The 23495-nt window shown below is 43.2% G+C and overlaps 1 protein-coding gene and 1 pseudogene across 2 annotated transcripts in view; one reads left to right on the forward strand and one right to left on the reverse strand.

The window, feature by feature from the left end:
* Positions 1-4727: 4727 nt before the first annotated feature.
* On the reverse strand, positions 4728-15179 carry LOC143436338 (retinol dehydrogenase 7-like; annotated as a pseudogene). Its single transcript, XR_013106446.1, has 3 exons — positions 15028-15179; positions 6025-6188; positions 4728-5513 (listed from the first exon to the last, which is right to left on the reverse strand). The product of XR_013106446.1 is annotated as a retinol dehydrogenase 7-like (transcript).
* Positions 15180-17505: 2326 nt separating this feature from the next.
* Positions 17506-23495, forward strand: part of Sdr9c7 (short chain dehydrogenase/reductase family 9C member 7) — a 37550-nt gene continuing 31560 nt past the window's right edge. Inside the window, exon 1 of the mRNA XM_076920555.1 lies at positions 17506-17981. Coding sequence (XP_076776670.1) covers positions 17939-17981 — 43 coding nt within the window. The 5' untranslated portion in view covers positions 17506-17938. The remainder of the gene's footprint in view (positions 17982-23495) is intronic.

Below are 23495 nucleotides of genomic sequence, written 5' to 3' on the forward strand. Positions count from 1 at the left end.
ATCTTGCCAAAAGCAATCTATAAATTCAATGCAATCCCATCAAAGTTCCAAATCAATTCTTCATAGAGATAGAAAGAGCAATTTGCACATTCATTTGAAGTAACAAAAAACCCAGGATAGCGAGAACTATTCTCAACAATAAAAGAACTTCTGGGGGAATCACCATCCGTGACCTCAAACTTTACTATACGGCAATAGTAATGAAAACTGCATGATATTGGAATAGAAACAGGCAGTAAGATCAATCGAATAGAACTGAAGATCCAGAAATTAACCCACACACCTAAGATCTCTTGATCTTTGACAAAGGAGCAAAATCATCCAGTGGAAAAAGGACACCATTTTCAGCAAATGGTGCTGGTTCAACTAAAGGTTAGCATGTAGAAGGATGCAAATCAATCCTTTCTTATCCCCTTGTACAAAACTCAAGTCCAAGTGGATAAAAGACCTTCACATAAAACCAGATACGCTGAAACTAATAGAAGAGAAGGTGAGAAAGACCCTTGAATACCTAGGCACAGAGGAAAAGTTCCTGACCAGAACACCAATGGTATATGCTCTAAGATCAAGAATTGACAAATGGGACCTCATAAAATTGCAAAGCTTCTGTAAGGCAAAGGACATTGTAAAAGGATAAAATGGCAACCAACAGATTGGGATAAGATTTTTACCAATCCTACATCCGATAGAGGACTAATATCCAAGATATACAAAGAACTCAAGAAATTATACTCCAGACAACCAAATAACCCTATTTAAAAATGGGGTACAAAGCTAAACAAAGAATTCTCAACAGAGGAAACTCAAATGGCCTAGAAGCACCTTAAGAAATGCTCAATATCCTTAGTCATCAGGGAAATGCAAATCAAAACAACCCTGAGATACCACCTCACACCAGTCAGAATGGCTAAGATCAAAAACTCAGGTGATAGTAGATGCTGGTGAGGATGTGGAGAAAGAGGAACACTCCTCCATTGTTGGTGGGATTGCAAGCTGGTACAACCACTCTGGAAATCAGTCTGGTGGTTCCTCAGAAAACTGGACATAGCATTACCTGAGGATCCAGCTCTACCACTCCTGGGCATATACCCAGAAGATGCTCCAACATATAACAAAGACATATTCTCCACTCTGTTCATAGCAGTCTTATTTATAATAGCCAGAAGCTGGAAAGAACCAAGATGTCCCTCAACAGAGGAATAGATACAAAAAAATGTGGCACATTTACACAATGGAGTATTACTCAGCTATTAAAAATAATGAATTCGAGAAAGTGTTAGGTAAATGGATGGAACTAGAAATTATCATCCTGTGTGAGTTAACCCAATCACAAAAGAACACACATGGTATTTACTCACTGATAAGTGGATGTTAGCCAAAAGCTTGGAATAGTGAAGACTCAACTCACAGACCACATGAAGCTCATGAAGAAGGAAGACGAATTGGGGATGCCTCAGTCCTACTTAAAAGAAGTAACAAAAATACTCAAGGGAGCAAATATGGAAACAAAACGTGGGGCAGAAACTGAAGGAGGGGCCATCTGGAGACCATTCTACCTGGGTATTCATCCCATGTGCAGTCACCTAAGCTAGACACTGATGTGGATGGCTGTAAGTACATGATGACAAGAAACTGATATAGCTGTCTTCTTAGAGGTCTGCCAGAGACTGACATATTTAGAGGCAGATGCTCACAGCTAACCATTGAACTGATCAAAGGTTTCCCAATAGAGAAGTTAGAGAGAAGACTGAAGGAGCTGAAAGGGTTTGTGACCCCATGAGGAGAGCAACAATACCAACCAACCAGAGCTCCCCAGGGTCTAAACCACCAGCCTGGGAGCACATAGGGAGGGGCCCATGACTCCAGCAGTATATGGAGGGGAGATGGCCTTGTCAGGCATAGGTGGGAGAGAAGATTCTTGGTCCTATGCAGGACGAACACCGAGTTGGGGGAGGGGGAATGTGAGGGAAGGGAGGTGGGAGTAGAAAGGGGTAGTTGGGGGCACAGCCTCATAGAAGCATGAGGAGGGGGGATGGGATAGGAGGTTTCTGGGTGGTGGGGGGAAGTGGGGTAAGAGGATAAAATCTGAAATGTAAATATAATACCCAATAAAAAATTAAAAAAAGAAACTTGGAAAAAGAGAAGAGAGCCTTGAGAATAAACAGGACTGAATCACAGTCTGTCTGGTCTCCATTCTTCGTGTCCACCCTCACTCTCTCTCTTGCTAAACCCTGACCTGTGGACCAGAGCAGCAGTATGAGCTGGGACAATTTAACCCCCAAAGCTTAGGGCACTGCAGGCTCTGACAATTTAGCCCCCAAAGTTTGGAGCAGTGTGGGCTTTAACAATTTTGACCCCCAAGCTTTTGGCAGTGTGGGTTCCAACATTTGGCAGAGCGGTCCTCAACAGACTGGTCCATGACAGTGAACCACTAGACTAGGTGTTGGGACTTAAAAAGGTGCACATCTCACAGAGGGCCACAACAAATGAAAGAAGTAAGGTAGGTTCTTGTAGAAGCTGATGATGAAGTGGAGGAGAAAGAGGAGGAGGAATAAAAAGAGGAGGAAGAGGAGGAGGAGGAGGGGAAGGAGTAGGAAGAAGGGTGTCACCTAAAGGCCAATGAGGAGGGTGTTAGGAACAGGTCAGTGGGGTGACAGGAGAGGAGGAAAATGAGGAGGAAGAAGAGGATGAGGAAGAGGAGGGAAAGGAAGAAGAGGCTAGGAAGATGCCTGAGTGAGTAAACTACTGTATGCCCAAAAATAAAAACCTGACTGCAATCTCCAGATTAGAGAAGCTAAGAGCACTGTTGTTGCTGCTCTGGTAAGGTGGGGATGAGCAGAATTTAGGGACTCACTAATCAGGCAGCACACCCTACTGGTGAGCACTAATATAATAAGAGACAAGGTCTCAAAAACAAGCATATGAACAAATAGCTGGGCAGTAGTAGCACATGAGATAGTGACACACACCTTTACACCAGCACCCAGGAGGCAGAGGCAGGCAGCTCTCTATGAGTTTGAGGTCAGCCTAATCTGTATAGTGAGTTCCAGGACAGCCAGGGCTGCACAGAGAAACCCTGTCTCAAAAAACCCAACACAAACAAAACACTTACAAATAACAAGCTACATTGAGTGTGGTGCTATATAACAATAATGCCAGCCACTCAGAGGCTAGGGCAGGAGGACAAGAAAGTCAAGCTCAGCCAAACTCATGTACCCAGATTCTGTCTCAAAACCAAAACAAGTAAAATTATAAAACAAACACAATGAATGGCCCTGTAACACAGGGTCTCAATCACTATTTTCTCCTGTGTAAAAGTACTTTTTATTGGCCCATTGGAATTGTAGTCTCTGAGGCTTACTGTCTCCATCTACTAACCTAAGACTAGTCCTAGAAGCTGCTAGCATCCATACAATCTAATCTAGGCCTAGAATGTTTTCAGCCTCTGATGCTTACTGAACACTGGCTGGCTGGTTCAACTCACCTGTTCTGGCTCAAACTCCTTTCTAAGATGACTGATCCAATCAGGCATCTCTGGGCTTCTTCTGAATTGCTCTGTTAGGCCTCAAACTATCTCTGTCAGTCTGTTTCTAATATTCAAACTCCTCATTCTCCAGCTCATTCTGTTCCCTCTGTCTCTCTCTGTCTCTGTCTCTGTCTCTTGCTTTCTCTCTGCAACCTGTACAACTGTCCCAGTAAAACTGCCTTCTCCTCCCTCTCTGTGCTGCTCCACTCACCCTCTCAACGCCACTGAACTGTCTCCATGAACTCTACTGCCTTCCTGTTCTATACTCTCTTCTTCTGTCCTGTCTTTCTCTCCATTAAGTAGCTTCCCTTTTGTCTCTCTTCTCATGGCAGGTGGGCGTATCCTATTCTACCAAATCTCTCTGATTCATCACTTTGTCTGCCACTCATTTAGACATCACTTTCAAACATGGGTGCTTCCTTCTACAAATTACTTTCACCTTCATTGTTTGGGATGAAAGGTGGTACGAAGGGTGAGTCTGTATTCCAGCCAGAGGGATTAAAGTGTGTTCTAAGGGCTGAGTCATACCCTAACTAGAAACCAATTCAAAGATCCTTTAACACTTAAACTAGATTTGCTGATGATAACATCATCCCATTTTCATTCTTAGGGAAGACATTAGAACATCTGAAGAAATTGCTCAAAATGGCATTTTGGGGTTGAACCCAGGACTATGTCACTTCCTGGAAATGTTTTCTGTGCTTAGCCCTTACTTGAGAGAATCACCACAAACCTACAAGCATACAGAGCAACGTCTTGGGAAGACAAGTCCAAGAGCCTCTCTGACCCAGCAAGACAAATGCTGAGCAGAACACGAAAGAGTAGAATCCAGACATGGTACTGACATCATTCACCAAGGGGCTGTAGGAAGGGAACAGAGTTCAGAGAGCATGAGGAGTAGTACACAGAAAATTGAGACAGTCAGCTAGTGAGACTACAGAACAGGACCCGGGTTCAGCCAGTATCTCCCAAGGCATCTCCTGGTTGCCCATTCTTCTGCTTTATCCTGTGAGCCAGGATACTTCAAAATCCTGGGGGAGAAGCAGTGGCCACTGTCCTCTCTGGTGGGAAGAGCTAAGCAGGTACAGTGGTTAACAGTCCAGCTCATTCTTGCTAGACCTCCCTAGGGCAGTCCCCTCTCTCCTATCTTTATCTCCCAATATTCCACACTGCTCAACTAAATCAAGGCACAGGACACAAGTAATTGTTCAATTTTTATTCTGAAATGAAAAGAATACAAAGAAAGCCTGGATTTAAGACAAATAAAAATGTTGTGGTTGTTGTTTTGTGTTTTCTATCCTAGCCAGATTCTATCCCACCAGCAAAACCACCTCCTAACCACAGCCTGCTGATGCAGCAGTAGGGCATGAAGTGCTGGTGGTGGCCCTTCCACCTGACACCATGGAGAAAGATGATTGTGAAGTGGATTCTCTCAATCTTCCATGTCGTCATGAGTAGCCAGGCCCATGCACATCATGAGGAAGGGGGCCAGAGGCACAGCATGTCCTAGGTGTTTACAACCTCTGCAGTTCTGTGGATTCACAGACTAGACTATGATGAAACAAGCCTTAGGAAGCTGCCTAACTTCACAGGCTATTGTCAGCCCCTTTGTATCACTACCCCTTGTCAGAATTCTTTGGCTCTTTCCTCTGAACTTTACTGGTTTTGAGTAGTATGGAAGCAGAATTATTTTAGAGAGTATTGTGAACAATGTGCCCTGGTATCATTATCTCCCTCCACATACATCCCCAAGTCTGCACACACATAAAGATTCAGAGAGCTTGGGCAGGCTTTGGAAAATTCCAATAATAATGGGTATCCAAAAGAAATGTAGGCAGGTAGCTCAAGGGGATATATAACTTGGCATCCCAACCGGCTGAGTATCGAGTGCGAGGGTGACAGGCAGTCAGAGCGTGCTCCATGCAGTCCGTCACCACAGACAGGTCCTCTGAGCATGTATCTGTCAATGACGTTATTGTTTTCACATCTGTGTAGAATGAGAGATTATTCCAGTTGACTCCACATCCCACCACGGCTATTATGTGACCAACAAAAGAGAGCTTCTCGAAAATTTTTGTCTCCCACATTCAGAAGCCATGCCTAAGACTAGACTGTCCCAGTTCCTCAGAACAGGCCACAACCCAAACCATCAGCTTCAAGGAAGGGCCAGGCACACTCAGCTGCCTGTGTTAGAGGTCAATCTAGCAGAATAGCCAGACATTCTCTCCTCCTGGTGAGAACAAGGCCAAGCTCATGGAAAGTGGTTATCTGATAGCTCCATCCCTGGTTTTACCTTCATCATTAAGACAATGACAGGTTAAGAGGAAACAAAGTTCTAGAAACCAGAACCTCTTTATGTGACCAGAATCCCATAGGCTCCCAAGGAAAGGGGACTAATGAAGAAAAATAGCCTGGGACAGACTTTGTACCAGTAGTAGAAAAGCACAGAAGGCTCAGTGTAGGATGAGGCTTGCCTTTGGTTCCTACAGGTCACTTACAGGAGTCCTTATACTTCTCGCCATAGATCTCCTTGACCTCTGGGGTGGCCTGGTCCCACAGCTTCTCTACGTTGTCTGTTAGTCTCTTGACATTAGAGATGTTGGTCTTGAAACCACCAGGCTCTATGATAGCCACCTTCACCCCAAAATAGGAGAGCTCCCTCCTGTAAGACAACAGTCAAAGGTCATCTAAGATATCAGAGGTCTTTTGCACAAAGTAATACAATTGGCAACACAATGATCCACTGGAGAGAAAAGTTCACAAGTTTTGGGGTCTGGGATGTGCAGCAGATGGGGATGTCACCTGTGGCAAGGGCATTGTATCTGTGCATTTGAATGTCACTCCAATGTCACACAGATGTGGCTCACAGGTCTAAATATAAATATTCAGTTCTGTGACACAGGTAGGTTGCCCATATACTGTACACAGGGCTCACTAGACTTGCCTAAGTCAGTTCTCCCTCACTCTTGGACCCCACCTTCTCCAACTACTGCCTAAGGAAATCTCAAGCCAGTTCCTTTTTTGCTTACTCAGATGTTTCAGGGACTACTCTGTGTAGGCAGTCATGGTACCTCACATTTAGGGACCATTTTGCCTTGCAGCTAGCAGGAAATCTAACTCAGTTTGATACAGTAGTATAATGCATACGTATGCTGTATACTGTGTAATGATATATAAGGTATAAGGTAAAGGCTACAGATTGACCTGACATCAGTATTTTGTACAAACTTGTCTAGTCAAACAATTATCCATCAAGATCAAGGAGGCTTTATCCCAGGAATGCAGGGATGGTTCAATATTTGGAAATCCATCAATGTAATCCACTATATAAATAAACTCAAAGAAAAAACCACATGGTCATCTCACTAGACGCTGAGAAAGCATTTGACAAAATTCAACATCCCTTCATGTAAAAAGTCTTGGAAAGATCAGGAATTCAAAGCCCATACCTAAACATAGTAAAAACAATATACAGCAAGCCAGTAGCCAACATCAAACTAAATGGAGAGAAACTTGAAGCAATCCCACTAAGATCAGGGACTAGGCAAGGCTGCCCATGCTCACCTTACCTATTCAATATAATACTGGAAGTCCTAGCTAGAGCAATTAGACAACAAAAGGAAGTCAAAGGGATACAGACAGGAAAGGAAGAACTCAAAATTTCACTATTTGCAGATGATATGATAGTATACTTAAGTGAACCTAAAACTTCCACCAGAGAACTCCTAAACCTGATAAACAACTTTAGCAATGTGGCTGAATATAAACTCAACTCAAACAAATCAGTAGCCTTCCTCTATTCAAAGGATAAACAGGCTGAGAAAGAAATTAGGGAAATGACACCCTTCACAATAGCCACAAATAATATAAAATATCTTGGAGTGAATCTAACAAGCAAGTGAAAGATCTGTATGACAAGAACTTCAAGTCTCTGAAGAAAGAAATTGAAGAAGATCTCGGAAGATGGAAAGATCTCCCATGCTCCTGGATTGGCAGGATTAACTTCGTAAAAATGGCTATCCTGCCAAAAGCAATCTACAGATTCAATGCAATACCCAACAAAATTCCAAATCAATTCTTCATAGAGATAGAAAGAGCAATTTACAAATTCATTTGGAATAACAAAAAACCTAGGATAGCGAGAACTATTCTCAACAATAAAAGAACTTCTGGGGGAATCACCGTCCCAGACCTCAAACTGTACTACAGAGCAGTAGTGATAAAAACTGCATGGTATTGGTACAGACACAGACAGGATGATTAATGGAATAGAATTGAAGACCCAGAAATGAACCTGCACACCTATGGTCACTTGATCTTTGACAAGGGAGCTAAAACCATCCAGTGGAAAAAGGACAGCATTTGCAACAAGTGGTGCTGGCTCAACTGGAGGTCAACATGTAGAAGAATGCAAGTTAATCCATTCTTATCCCCTTGTACAAAGTTCAACTCCAAGTGGATAAAGAACCTTCACATAAAGCCAGATACACTGAAACTAATAGAAGAGAAGTTGGGGAAGACCCTAGAATACCTAGGCACAGGGGAAAAGTTCCTGAACAGAACACCAATGGCTTATGCTCTAAGATCAAGAATTGACAAATGGGACCTAATAAAATTGCAAAGCTTCTGTAAGGCAAAGGATACTGTCAATAGGACAAAACAGCAACCAACAGATTGGGGAAAGATCATTACCAATCCTACATCCGATAGACAGCTAATATTGAATATATACAAAGAACTCAAGAAATTAGACACCAAACAACAAAATAACCCCATTAAAAAAATGGGGTAGAGCTAAACAAAGAATTCTCAACTGAGGAAACACGAATGGCCAAGAAGCACCTTAAGAAATGCTCAACATCCTTAGTCATAAGGGAAATGCAAATCAAAACAACCCTGAGATACCACCTCACACCAGTCAGAATGGCTAAGGTCAAAAACTCAGGTGATAGTAGATGCTGGCGAGGATGTGAAGAAAGAGGAACACTCCTTCATTGTTGGTGGGGTTGCAAGATGGTACAACCACTCTGGAAGTCAGTCTTGTGGTTCCTCAGAAAATTGGACATAGCACTGAGGACCCAGCTATACGACTCCTGGGCATATAACCAGATGATGCCCCAACATATAACAAAGACATATGCTCCACTATGTTCATAGCAGCCTTATTTATAATAGCCAGAAGCTGGAAAGAACCCAGATGCACTTCAACAGAGGAATGGATACAAAAAATGTGGTACATTTACACAATAGAATATTACCCAGCTATTAAAAATAATGAATTCGAGAAATTCTTAGGTAAATTCATAGCAGCCTTATTTATAATAGCCAGAAGCTGGAAAGAACCCAGATGCCCTTCAACAGAGGAATGGATACAAAAAATGTGGTACATTTACACAATAGAATATTACCCAGCTATTAAAAATAATGAATTCGAGAAATTCTTAGGTAAATGAATGGAACTAGAAAATATCATCCTGAGTGAGGTAACCCAATCACAAAAGAACACACATGGTATTTACTCACTGATAAGGGGAGATTAGCCCAAAAGTTTCAAACAACAAAGATTCAACTAACAGACAACATGAAGCTCATGAAGAAGAAAGAACAAGTGAGGATGCCTAGGTCTTTCTTAGAAGGAGTGACTAAATACCCAAGGGAGCAAATATGGAGACAACGTGTGGGACAGAATCTGAAGGAGAGGTTGTATGGAGACCATTCCACCTGGGTATTTATTCCATGTGTAGTCACCAAAAATAGACACTGATATGGATGTCAGGAAGGGAAAGCTGACAGCAGCCCAACAAGGCTGTCTCCTTAGAGGTCCCCCAGAGTCTGACATACCCAGAGAAAGATACTCGCAGCTAACCATTAATCTGATCAAAGGTTCCCAATGGAGAAGTTAGAGAGTAAACTGAAGGAGCCTTAAGGGTTGGTGGCGCCATGAGGAAAGCAACAATACCAACCAGCCAGAGCTCCCCAGGGTCTAAACCACCAGCCTAGGAGCACATATAGAGAGACACATGACTCCAGGTGTATATGTAGGGGAGGATGGCCTTGTTGGGCATAGGTGGGAGACGAGGTCATTGGTACCTTGAAGGCTGAGCACTGGGGGGGGGGGAGGAATCTCGAGGTGGGGAGGGGGATTAGAGGGTAGGTGGTAAACACCCTCATAGAAGCAGGAGGAGGGGGGATGGGATAAGGGGTTCCTGGGTGGTGGGGGTAATGCGGTAAGGGGATAAAATTTGAAATGTAAATATTATATCCAATAAAAGAGGGGGGGAAAAGAAAAGCGGTTAGAACCAACATCCTTAATAAAATGTCAGCCCTCTTAAAAAAAAAAACTATCTTGATACTAAAATTTGTTTTGAGAATTTTATATTGCAGAATGATCAGCCTTGGTGTATTTATTCAACAAGCAAGCTGGGCAGACCTGCTCAAACCTCTGAGGTCCGGGAATTCCATCTGGAGGCAGTGAAGACACAGCATCAGAGGCTTGTCAATTTGCTCTTCCCCCACTCCTCTTCTAATATCTCAAAGCCCATAATCAGCTTGAAGAAGCTAATGAAGAGTTAGTGCCCCTATTCCCTAGGCTTGAGGACTAAGGTGGTAAATGTTGGGCTGTCTTTCTAGGGAAAAGTACTGGTTTTGTGGGAATAGAGAGGATTAGCTAGGGTTTATTGCATAGCCATAATCTATTAGTAGAAATCTGTATAATTAGTAACAAGATGAAGATATAAATTCTTAAACACCACCAATTTACTTTGTTTACAAATTTTAAGGTTTTCATTGGTATGAGCTTCTTATTGATATAAGAGTGAGATGAATATTGTTACTCTCATAGGCATTGTACCAGTATAACACACTTAGGAATACAAGGCTTAGACCCAGTCCTTCTTTAACTTTTTTTAACTGATTTGAGATGGTCAGCCTGTGAGTTAAGGGACTATAGCAAATTCATGGCTTGGAGTTTATTGTTAGGGTGTTTTCTATGTTTTATTTAGAAATAGCTGAGTGGAGTTAACAGGCAACAGTCCAGATTACCTTACATGGATAGTTGGTTTTCAAAACATCAGAAATCCACAGAATTGACATGACAAACATTTCTGTATTAATGTTCATTTTGATTAGAGACCTGTCTGCTCCTGACAGCTTCCTATATTGAATTCTAAGAAGAAATTGAGCATCTTTGGAGTTACACCAGTTGTGGTGAGACAGCCACTAGGCAAAAATTGCCTCTTTCCTTCTACAGACAAATTACTGTCCAGAAAAGGACACACTTACAGAATAGTTGACTGATTATATCTGCCTAGACAGAGTAATCAGCCCTTAATAATTCTGCATCACTAAGTCTGTCAGATGATCCTGGGCCAGAAGGCAGAAGAACAGATGCTCCAACCTTTTGAAGTAGAGGGAGTGTCCAGGTGTTCAGAGGTCTCTATAAATTGGCTAAGTTTTAGAAGCTATACTTTCTGCTTCCCACAATTATAGTTTACTCAGTCATTCTGGATTTCTGATGGGGTTGAAAATTTATAGACTCATAGCCAATCCTGGCTATTTACCTTGAGAGAAAAGATTTGAGTGGATGGTCGTCAGCTGACATTCATCCTAAAGCCAGGTTCAGAACTAAATGTTTTAGTTAGGATAGATGACAGAGGTTCTGGTTAGTCAACAAAATGATGGACTGGGTATTAGGACTATCTTGTACCTCACTGGTACAAATCGGCATAATTATGCTCTAACTGTATTTTGAGAGAAAAGTTTCATTTTAACAGGAAGGGTGATATGTAGGAGGAGCTAAGGTGGGAAGAGTACTGAGAGGAAGAGAAGGAGTAAGAAGAGGAGGAGGAGAAGGAGAGGAGAAGGTAGGTGATGAAAGAGAGAAAGAGGGAGGAGACAGGGAGGCAGATGTTCATGTATCTCCACCAGTCAAAGATAGTTGATATATTCAGGTTAGGTAGTGGGTTACACCTCTGATTGAGCAATACCAAACTTATAAAGCCTATGATTAACATTTTTTTAAAAATGTATAAATGCAAAAAGGAAAAGGGGGCATGGGATAGGGGTTTTCTAAGGGGGGAATGGGGAAAGGGGGTGGCATCTAAAGTGTAAATAAAATATTTAATAAAAACTTTAAAAAAAACTAAAAGACGGGGAGCTACACCCCAGAAGGAGGCTCCCAGAAATACTCTCCATCATGCCTTGTTCCTTCTCAATTCTCTAAATCTGAAAGCTCATGGCAAACCTGCTGCCGATTGCCATTGACATGCTCAGACCAATAAAAACTATGCTACAGGTATGTGGAAGGACTATCTTACTCTTAAATAAAATGGCCTGGACCCAGTTCTTATATGGGACCAAGGACTGATATGCCTGTTTGATACCAAAGAAGGCACAGCTAAATGGCTGCCAGAAAGATTAATGAAATAAATAGATACCCCATGAAACAAGGCCCAATTATAAATAAGGTGAATATCAATTGACATCCAGGGAAGAGAAATCTTCCTGAGAATTCCCTTCTTTTTCCTTTCCAGGTAAAAATGAATCACCCGTGGTGTTTGCGGTTGGAAGTTCTAATCCAGATGCTGGCCTCCAGACTTACACTACTCAAACCTTCGATGGGCCCTTGACAAGGACATCAAACAGTTAGAGATTGACATCACTAACCTGAAAAAAATCTCTTGTTTTGCTGTCTGAAGTGATCTCCAAAAAATGCAAAGAACTTTATTGGACTTGATTTACTCTTTTACAATAGAAAAGACTGTGTACAGTTCTAGACTGTGTGCAGCCCTTAAAGAAGAATGTTGCTTTTATATAGACAAGACAAGGATGGCTAAAAAGGGCATAAAAAAAAGGTCAGAGAAGGCCTTGAAAGAAGACAGAGAGAGAAAGAGAAAGATGAGAGCTAGTAAAAGAATTGGTCTTCAACTTCTCCACGGTTGTCAACCCTACTTTCTACAATTTTGGACCCATTAATTTGGTTACTTCTGCTTATTTCTTTTGGTCCCTGAGCCTTAAATAGGCTTACTAAATTTGTGAAACAACAGATAGATTATTTGAGAGCAAAATCTATTCAGGTACATTATCATAAGTTAGCTATGGAGGACCACGAGACTCAAGATGAGGTTGTTACTCTATTCAGGATGTTCCCAAAACACGTCTTCACTCAACCAAAAAGAGGGGACTCCAGCCCCTAGACCAAGCAGAGAGAAGCTACCCAGAACCCCCTCTGACTGACGATCTAAATTCTTGCTTAGGCTGCGAGGCTGAGCACTGCAGGGGAATATAAAGTTAAAATTATCTTTCTGAAATGCCTGAGGGACAAGCATGACTGCATAGGGGTGCTGTCAAAAATATCCCCTCTACAGGAAAAAGACATTGGGATGGGTATGGCTCTCATGCCTCACTGAACAACAGGAGGACCAGAGCCATTACAAGATCTCCTTTAATTACTAGAGGTCAGGCCTCTATCCACACCTTTGCAAAATTAGAATCACCATGGTCCTTCTACACTTAAAGAAGGTGGGAGATGTCAGGGCATCTCTGCTTGTACACAGAAGGCCTGGAATCAGCCATAGGCTTAAAGCCAGCCTGCTAGCGCAAAGTCTTGAGTCTCTGTGAAAAAAAAACCTTGAAACAGATGGCTAGAAGCTATTGTAAACAAGCAGTTAAGTGGAAAGCTGCCAGGTTTCAATCATAAACCTTGCAGATAAGTAACCTTGATGGATAATACTAACTTAAATAGGGACAGGTGAATCATACATGAAGTCAGAGTGACCTGTCCCCTGAAGCGTCACCCAGCTGATACTATGTTCTGGAAGGTATCTGTACTTCCTCTAAACACTTATGCTCCTGCGTTATCCTATTCCTCATCCTGCCTTTTTGTGTATATAACCCCTGTGTGAAAAAGTAAAAATTGCAGTTTGATCAGCCTATAGACAGATCGCCATTCTTTGTGTTTGCCTGTCCCCCATCTTCTCTTTCAGGTGACCTCCCCGGAACCCTGTTTAATGCCCTGCTGGCCAGGACAAGGTGAGGGGTGGATAAAAGAAGAAAGGTGAAGCTATTATTCTAATGGAACTTGAGATGCATGAACTAAAGGTCCTGCTGCATTTGTACTTTGAAGAAAGTCGGCCTTGGCAGGCTCAGCATCAACACTGAATGGTCTATCAAACATGATGCCTTATATTCTAAAAAGAAGAAACTGAGAGAAGGGTGTGAAAGAAGGGTGATAGAGAAACCAGACAGAAGAATGTGTGCCTGGGGAGAAGGCGTGGCTGAGGAAAAGGCAGGTCTGGGGAGAAGGTGGGGCTGGGTGGTTGTAACACACATACACTATACTTCTGTATGAAATTACCAAAAATTTACTTAAAAGTTTTCAAAATATATTGAGCAACTTTCCTGAGGTGCTTGCAAACACAAGGACAAGATAATGGACAGGGGAGATACTTTTACAAACAGTAATAGTAATGAAAAGAAAGAAGAATGTGACGAGGATGCCTGGACACAGCCCCAGGATATATTTAAATTCATTTTTTTTTTATTTTTTATTGAATATTTTATTTACATTTCAGATGTTATCCCCTTACCCCATTTCCCCTCTCCACCTAGGAACCCCCTATCTCATCCACCCTCCTCCTGCTTCTATGACAATGTGCCCCCAGCTACCCCCTCCACTCCCACCTCCCCACACATTTAAATTCTTGAATGTTTGTTACTGGTTGTACCAAAATCATTGAATATCATTGTTTGAAGAAATGTTCTTGAGGCAGTAAAAGTGATCATTTTTTAAATGAAAACAATTCACATATTTTTAGCCCTGTATAAAATCAAAATGTGTACAGATTTTATGTCAGGATAGTGAGAATATAGGTTAATTTTGTTTTAACTTTATGTTCCCCAGTGTTCTGAACAATAATCATACTTTCAAATTTTTCTTAAGATTTCTTTTAAACCAAGGTTCTTCTTTTGCCCCATAATAATTAAAGAAGAAATAGCAACCCCCTTCCTAGTATTTAGACTCCAAATTTAGACCTTAAGCTGGTCTGGCCTGCTCTGCACAGAGAACAATCATGTCTCCCTTCACAGAGGACACAGCTGACAGGTAAGAGCAGGTATGCTGCTGACTCAGGAGATCCACTGCAGCATGGCTCCAGAGGTCCTGCACACACAGCACAGGATCATCCTCTGCTTCAGAAGAGACTCTGCTCTAACCTGGCACTTAGCATTTAACAATCTAGATTATCTGTGTAGAAAAGAGGACAGAGAGGAGACAGGGATGTGAGAGCATGAGTCCACACCAGGGAACCTTCTTGCCAGGGCCAGAGTACTTGGGAGGAAGAAGGTAGAGCCTGGAGAGAGGAGAGAGTACTCAGGTGACATGCTGGGTTACTTCAGGGCCCCGAAACACCACTAGGGATTTGGCCAGAAAGTACGAATGGGAGTGGGGGCTTCTTTCAAGAAGGGAAATAAACCATCAACACAAAAATAAATCTCAATGGTACCTCTGTTCCCAACACGCTCCTTCACCCACTGAGTGGCTGCCACAATACTCTCTGTCTTGGTGACATCAAGGATCACTGTCTCCAGCCTCTCAGATGTCTTGCTCCTCAGCTGCTCAGCTCCCTCCACTGTCAGACATGCAGCCAGCACCCTCAGGCCTCTTCTGTCCAGCTGTCTGGCCAGCAGGTTCCCAAACCCTGAGTCACAGCCCGTGATGAAGACATACTTGTTGTGGAGATCACTCACCACCTTCCTCTCCCTGAACAAGCGCAGGAGCATCCACAGGCCCACCAGTGCCACCAGGTAGAGCCACATGGCTTGTAGAAGACAAGCAGAAAGAGAAATACTCTGAGTCAAAATGAGCCTGGAAGCCTCACACAGAAAGATGTAGGCACTGAGGTCGGCAAGTTTGTATCATGTTCCTCTCTGACCACTGTTTCTGGGTTTTCTGATATCTCAATGCCCTTTGGCCCTCTCTATCTTGCTGCCAAAAGAAACTCCTCTAACAGTTCAATAACACAGGTCTGTTCCCTTAAGCTTTTGATCCTGGACCCATGTGGGAATACAGATGTATGTCATTGCTCAGGCCCAATGGCCAGTCCCAGGTTCCCCTTGTATCTCTGCATCTTGCACACTGGAGTCACAAACCAGGACACTGTGAACATGAGAATCTTAGGACACCTGCACTTAGACTCAGGACAACTACAGGAGAGGACAGGGAGAGCTGGTGCCCTCCTAATACAGCAGCTCCTGGGAAGGTAGAAGGGTCAGCCCCAAACATGGAAAGCTGACCTCAAAGGAACACAAGGTGATGGGGCTGGGATCCCAGACACATCATGACTCCCAGAGTTGATATGGGGAAGAAAATGACTTTCCCCTCAAGAGGCCCTCCTTGGAAGTTGTTACCATTGTTTGTTCTTGTCCACTAACACAAGTGAGGAAGAATCTCTCCTGAGAACATGCTTGCACTGGATTGCACATAGACAACTCATCCATGGGGCCAACTTCTTGGTCGCTAATGGACAGAGGAAGGTCCAATCTCCTGTGTGGGAATAACATTCGTAATTCCCAGGTCACCCCTGGACAGGTGATCCTGGGCCGTGTAAAAAGTAGACTGAAGCTGACTGAAACAGCTACAGAGGTCCAAAAGAAAACATTGGACAGAGCTTAGGGACTCTTATGGAAGAGTTGGGGGAGGGATCAACCAGATGGCCCCAGAGGGGATAAGAACTCCACAGGAAGATCAACAGAGACAACTAACCTGGACCCTGGGGGCTCTTAGAGACTGAAACACCAACCGAAGGGCATCCATGGACTGGATGTAGGTCCGCTGCTCATATGATGGTTACCACTTTCTAACCCAGCTTGCATGAATCAAAGTAGTCTTATTGCTCTCAAGTCCAGAAATGACTTTATATTCCAGGGTAGGAAGATAACAAGCGTGTGTGTGTGTGTGTGTGTGTGTGAGAGAGAGAGAGAGAGAGAAACAGAGAGAGAGAGAGAGAGAGAGAGAGAGAGAGAGAGAGAGAGGTCTTTCTCCCCCTACCCCAACCTCCGTCTCCCTCTCTTGTAACCCAGGACCTCATTTTTAGTAGTCCAGGCTTGCCTTGAGTTCATAGGGTTCCACCTGCATCAGCTTTCCAGAATTCCTGTTACAGGAGTGAGCTGTCATGAACAGCTCTTGCTCTGTTTGAAAGAACAGCATGGACAATGTTCTTCGAATGAACTCCACAGGAGCATTTGGAGACTCTTGCCTCCTTTACATCTTTTCTTGGTCATCCTGTTCCTTTATGACTCCGATGTTGGAACTAACACCCATTGTAAGTTTTACAATGAACTGCTTGAAGTGTTGCAGTGTATTCCATTATCATGTGTAATGTTATCATTTGTATCTAGTGTTCAAATAAAAACTGACAGCAAGGCATGATGGCACACCCTCATGATACAAGCACAAGAGACACTGAAGAAACATAGGGAAGGAGGAAGCCCTGCATGAGTGTTTTCCTCTGTGAATGTGTACTGTTGGCCAGACACTGCGATGACAATGTAGAGGCCTCAGACCCCTGGATACTGGTACAGCTTTTCTCTATATGGGCCAGGATCAGAATTGGCAAAGCCTTCTTCCACTGGCCAAAGTTCAGGGGTTGGTGGATGATTGACCAGTGTGTAAATACTAGCAACTGCAGCTTCCACCTTCTGGAAGTTTCCAGCCTGAGACAGCTTTCTTCAGACAGGACTAGCTGGCCCCTCCCCCTTGCTGTTCATGATTTAGGAGCTGAGGTTGCAGCTGAGGTAGCTGAGGACTCTCAGTGCTGACACAAGGCGCCCGATGCCATCTTTTCTGTATGTGTCTGTGTGTATGTTCTTTCTCCACTCCTTCACCTGCACTAGTCAGGTTCAAGGTGTCAAGCCTGTCATTTCATGGCAGGGAAATGTTTCCCAAATTTCATTTAATAATTTTGCTTTCTGAGAATCTGTGTTGAAAAAAAAATCTGACAAGGGTTAGTCAAATTTATTTATGGTGATTACAACTCAAGATGGAGGGCTGGCAAAATGGCTAATGGGATCTCTAATGGAATCTGATTCCCTTTTCTACTGTGTCTTAAGAAAGCTAGTCATAGGCACTGCTCATAGACATAAAATTTCAAGAAAACAAACAACTCAAGATGGCTGTAGTTATGACAGTCTGATTCTACCAGGCGAAAGGGCATCTTGAGAAGATGAAAGTATCTATTCTTCCCTTCCTTTCCCCTTCCCTTGCTAACAGAGTCAGACTTCCTCTCTAGAGACTCTACTTCCTCTTTCTCTGAAGTTAATCTGCCTCTAGGTCACCAAAGCCTTCTTGCCTTCTCCTTTGTCTCTCCTGCAGCTCAAGGGGGAAATGACCTGTTTCGGAGAAGAATTCTAAGCCTAATGAGAAAAATCTACATTCAGAGAGGATGTTTTTCTCTTAAATGTGAGTTTGGGGTAGGGTGGGGGAAGGGAACTGGGAACGGAGTCCAGAATGTTACTGATGAGCTATATCACTGGATTTTTAGAGAAGAAAGGAAAAAAAACTTCATTATGAGACAAGGCCCTGTTGTCCTGCAGGCTGGCCTTAGCTTTGTGGTTTTCTGGATCCAGCTCTGAAGGAGCTCACAGTATAGCTGTGCCCCACTAGGCACAGGTGGCTGTAAATGCATATTTATACATTCTCCTGGTTATTAATAGCAACTGCCTTTGTTCAGAAAGTCCCTGTTTCCATGCTGCTCCCTGGCCCCTGAGACTTTAATCGGAGCCTGTAACTTGGTTAGGGCAGAGAACTTGTTGTGAATTATGTAGGTATAGGTTCTCAGGTGGGCAGAGGAGGTGTAAAAAATCAAGATGGTTTTGCTGAATAATGAGCTGTGTTTCCTTTGGGAGCAGGACAGGAAATAGCCAAGAACATTTGTCTATCAGAATAGTAAAGCAATTCAAAGAACTAAGGTGGGACAAAAATAAATTCCAGAAGGCCAGTATTCAGGGAGGAAACTGAGGATGCCATGCCAAAGCCTACAGGATGCCCTGCCAACCACAGCCCTCACTGCCCACAGTTTTTCAAGTCTGAGCAGCAGTCAGGTACATTTTGATTCAGAGTTTGGAGACTGTTCTCTTTGAAACCTTCTGGCTGTAGCTGGTGGCCATAGTGGGCCTGTGGAATTCATACAGGGAGATGCAGGTGTTGGTGAGCCACACCTAAACAAGCAAGACTTCATCGTGGGCTGGGACCCAACTCTGGGGTCTGCTGACCAGACAGCTACATGAGGGTGTGGGCTGAACATCTAATCTGATGAGAAAGCAGCTGAGCAGTAGAGGAACCGGACCTCAGAAGTACTGGAGACTGTGAGCATGGCTATAGTCTGTAAAGAGTGAAGGAATGAGTGTAGGGTTGGGGGTAGAGGGAGTCAGAGGTACTACCCACATACCTGTCTGCATCTTGTCTCTGTGTGAAGGATACAATCTTTACTGGCAAGATTTCTCAAAGATCTGGGAGGTTGGGAGGGGGAGCACAACAGAAAAAAAATAAAACAAAATGAAAACTGCTTCCTTTCCTCACCCACAAGATGTGATGAACCTGGGAGGTGGGAGGCTGGGAGGTCCCACTACTTATTCAATATAGTACTGGAAGTCCTAGCCAGAGCAATTAGACAACAAACTGAAGTCAAGGGGATACAAATAGAAAAGGAAGAAGTCAAAATTTCACTATTTGAAGATGATATGATAGGTAGTATGCATAAGTGACCCTAAAACTTCCACCAGAGAACTCCTAAACCTGATAAACAACCTCAGCAAAGTGGCTGGATATAAAATAAACTCAAATAAATCAGTAGCCTTCCTCTATTCAAAGGATAAACAGGCTGGGAAAGAAATTATGGAAATGACACCCTTCACAATAGCCACAAATAAAATAAAATATCTTGGAGTGAATCTAACCAAGCAAGAAAAGGTCTGTGTAACAAGAACTTCAAGTCTCTGAAGAAAGAAATTGAAGAAGATCTCAGAAGATGGAAAGATCTGCCATGCTCTTGGATTGGCAGGATTAATTTAGTAAAAAAAAAATGGCCATCTTGCCAAAAGCAATCTATAAATTCAATGCAATCCCATCAAAGTTCCAAATCAATTCTTCATAGAGATAGAAAGAGCAATTTGCACATTCACTTGAAGTAACAAAAAACCCAGGATAGCGAGAACTATTCTCAACAATAAAAGAACTTCTGGGGGAATCACCATCCGTGACCTCAAACTTTACTATACGGCAATAGTAATGAAAACTCCATGATATTGGAATAGAAACAGACAGTAAGATCAATCGAATAGAACTGAAGATCCAGAAATGAGCCCACACACCTAAGATCTCTTGATCTTTGACAAAGGAGCAAAATCATCCAGTGGAAAAAGGACACCATTTTCAGCAAATGGTGCTGGTTCAACTGGAGGTCAACATGTAGAAGAATGCAAATCAATCCTTTCTTATCTCCTTGTACAAAGTTCAAGTCCAAGTGGATAAAAGACCTTCACATAAAACCAGATATGATGAAACTAATAGAAAAGAAGGTGGGGAAGACACTCAAATTCCTAGGCACAGAGGAAAAGTTCCTGACCAGAACACCAATGGCATATGCTCTAAGATCAAGAATTGACAAATGGGACCTCATGAAATTGCAAAGCTTCTGTAAGGCAAAGGACATTGTCAATAGGATAAAATGGCAACCAACAGATTGGGAAAAGATTTTTACCAATCCTACATCCGATAGAGGACTAATATCCAAGATATACAAAGAACTCAAGAAATTATACTCCAGACAACCAAATAACCCTATTTAAAAATGGGGTACAAAGCTAAACAAAGAATTCTCAACAGAGGAAACTCAAATGGCCTAGAAGCACCTTAAGAAATGCTCAATATCCTTAGTCATCAGGGAAATGCAAATCAAAACAACCCTGAGATACCACCTCACACCAGTCAGAATGGCTAAGATCAAAAACTCAGGTGATAGTAGATGCTGGTGAGGATGTGGAGAAAGAGGAACACTCCTCCATTGTTGGTGGGATTGCAAGCTGGTACAACCACTCTGGAAATCAGTCTGGTGGTTCCTCAGAAAACTGGACATAGCATTACCTGAGGATCCAGCTCTACCACTCCTGGGCATATACCCAGAAGATGCTCCAACATATAACAAAGACATATTCTCCACTCTGTTCATAGCAGTCTTATTTATAATAGCCAGAAGCTGGAAAGAACCAAGATGTCCCTCAACAGAGGAATAGATACAAAAAAATGTGGCACATTTACACAATGGAGTATTACTCAGCTATTAAAAATAATGAATTCGAGAAAGTGTTAGGTAAATGGATGGAACTAGAAATTATCATCCTGTGTGAGTTAACCCAATCACAAAAGAACACACATGGTATTTACTCACTGATAAGTGGATGTTAGCCAAAAGCTTGGAATAGTGAAGACTCAACTCACAGACCACATGAAGCTCATGAAGAAGGAAGACGAATTGGGGATGCCTCAGTCCTACTTAAAAGAAGTAACAAAAATACTCAAGGGAGCAAATATGGAAACAAAACGTGAGGCAGAAACTGAAGGAGGGGCCATCTGGAGACCATTCTACCTGGGTATTCATCCCATGTGCAGTCACCTAAGCTAGACACTGATGTGGATGGCTGTAAGTACATGATGACAAGAAACTGATATAGCTGTCTTCTTAGAGGTCTGCCAGAGACTGACATATTTAGAGGCAGATGCTCACAGCTAACCATTGAACTGATCAAAGGTTTCCCAATAGAGAAGTTAGAGAGAAGACTGAAGGAGCTGAAAGGGTTTGTGACCCCATGAGGAGAGCAACAATACCAACCAACCAGAGCTCCCCAGGGTCTAAACCACCAGCCTGGGAGCACATAGGGAGGGGCCCATGACTCCAGCAGTATATGGAGGGGAGATGGCCTTGTCAGGCATAGGTGGGAGAGAAGATTCTTGGTCCTATGCAGGACGAACACCGAGTTGGGGGGGGGGGGGAATGTGAGGGAAGGGAGGTGGGAGTAGAAAGGGGTAGTTGGGGGCACAGCCTCATAGAAGCATGAGGAGGGGGGATGGGATAGGAGGTTTCTGGGTGGTGGGGGGAAGTGGGGTAAGAGGATAAAATCTGAAATGTAAATATAATACCCAATAAAAAATTAAAAAAAGAAACTTGGAAAAAGAGAAGAGAGCCTTGAGAATAAACAGGACTGAATCACAGTCTGTCTGGTCTCCATTCTTCGTGTCCACCCTCACTCTCTCTCTTGCTAAACCCTGACCTGTGGACCAGAGCAGCAGTATGAGCTGGGACAATTTAACCCCCAAAGCTTAGGGCACTGCAGGCTCTGACAATTTAGCCCCCAAAGTTTGGAGCAGTGTGGGCTTTAACAATTTTGACCCCCAAGCTTTTGGCAGTGTGGGTTCCAACATTTGGCAGAGCGGTCCTCAACAGACTGGTCCATGACAGTGAACCACTAGACTAGGTGTTGGGACTTAAAAAGGTGCACATCTCACAGAGGGCCACAACAAATGAAAGAAGTAAGGTAGGTTCTTGTAGAAGCTGATGATGAAGTGGAGGAGAAAGAGGAGGAGGAATAAGAAGAGGAGGAAGAGGAGGAGGAGGAAGAGGGGAAGGAGTAGGAAGAAGGGTGTCACCTAAAGGCCAATGAGGAGGGTGTTAGGAACAGGTCAGTGGGGTGACAGGAGAGGAGGAAAATGAGGAGGAAGAAGAGGATGAGGAAGAGGAGGGAAAGGAAGAAGAGGCTAGGAAGATGCCTGAGTGAATAAACTACTGTATGCCCAAAAATAAAAACCTGACTGCAATCTCCAGATTGGAGAAGCTAAGAGCACTGTTGTTGCTGTTCTGGTAAGGTGAGGATGACCAGACTTTAGGGACTCACTAATCAGGCAGCACACCCTACTGGTGAGCACTAATATAATAAGAGACAAGGTCTCAAAAACAAGCATATGAACAAATAGCTGGGCAGTAGTAGCACATGAGGTAGTGACACACACCTTTACACCAGCACCCAGGAGGCAGAGGCAGGCAGCTCTCTATGAGTTTGAGGTCAGCCTAATCTATATAGTGAGTTCCAGGACAGCCAGGGCTGCACAGAGAAACCCTGTCTCAAAAAACCCAACACAAACAAAACACTTACAAATAACAAGCTACATTGAGTGTAGTGCTATATAACAATAATGCCAGCCACTCAGAGGCTGGGGCAGGAGGATAAGAAAGTCAAGCTCAGCCAAACTCATGTACCCAGATTCTGTCTCAAAACCAAAACAAGTAAAATTATAAAACAAACACAAGGAATGGCCCTGTAACACAGGGTCTCAATCACTATTTTCTCCTGTGTAAAAGTACTTTTTATTGGCCCATTGGAATTGTAGTCTCTGAGGCTTACTGTCTCCATCTACTAACCTAAGACTAGTCCTAGAAGCTGCTAGCATCCATACAATCTAATCTAGGCCTAGAATGTTTTCAGCCTCTGATGCTTACTGAACATTGGCTGGCTGGTTCAACTCACCTGTTCTGGCTCAAACTCCTTTCTAAGATGACTGATCCAATCAGGCATCTCTGGGCTTCTTCTGAATTGCTCTGTTAGGCCTCAAACTATCTCTGTCAGTCTGTTTCTAATATTCAAACTCCTCATTCTCCAGCTCATTCTGTTCCCTCTGTCTCTCTCTGTCTCTGTCTCTGTCTCTGTCTCTTGCTTTCTCTCTGCAACCTGTATAACTGTCCCAGTAAAACTGCCTTCTCCTCCCTCTCTGTGCTGCTCCACTCACCCTCTCAACGCCACTGAACTGTCTCCATGAACTCTACTGCCTTCCTGTTCTGTACTCTCTTCTTCTGTCCTGTCTTTCTCTCCATTAAGTAGCTTCCCTTTTGTCTCTCTTCTCATGGCAGGTGGGCGTATCCTATTC

This window comes from Arvicanthis niloticus, chromosome 22, assembly GCF_011762505.2.
Source record: "Arvicanthis niloticus isolate mArvNil1 chromosome 22, mArvNil1.pat.X, whole genome shotgun sequence".
NCBI lineage: Eukaryota > Metazoa > Chordata > Mammalia > Rodentia > Muridae > Arvicanthis > Arvicanthis niloticus.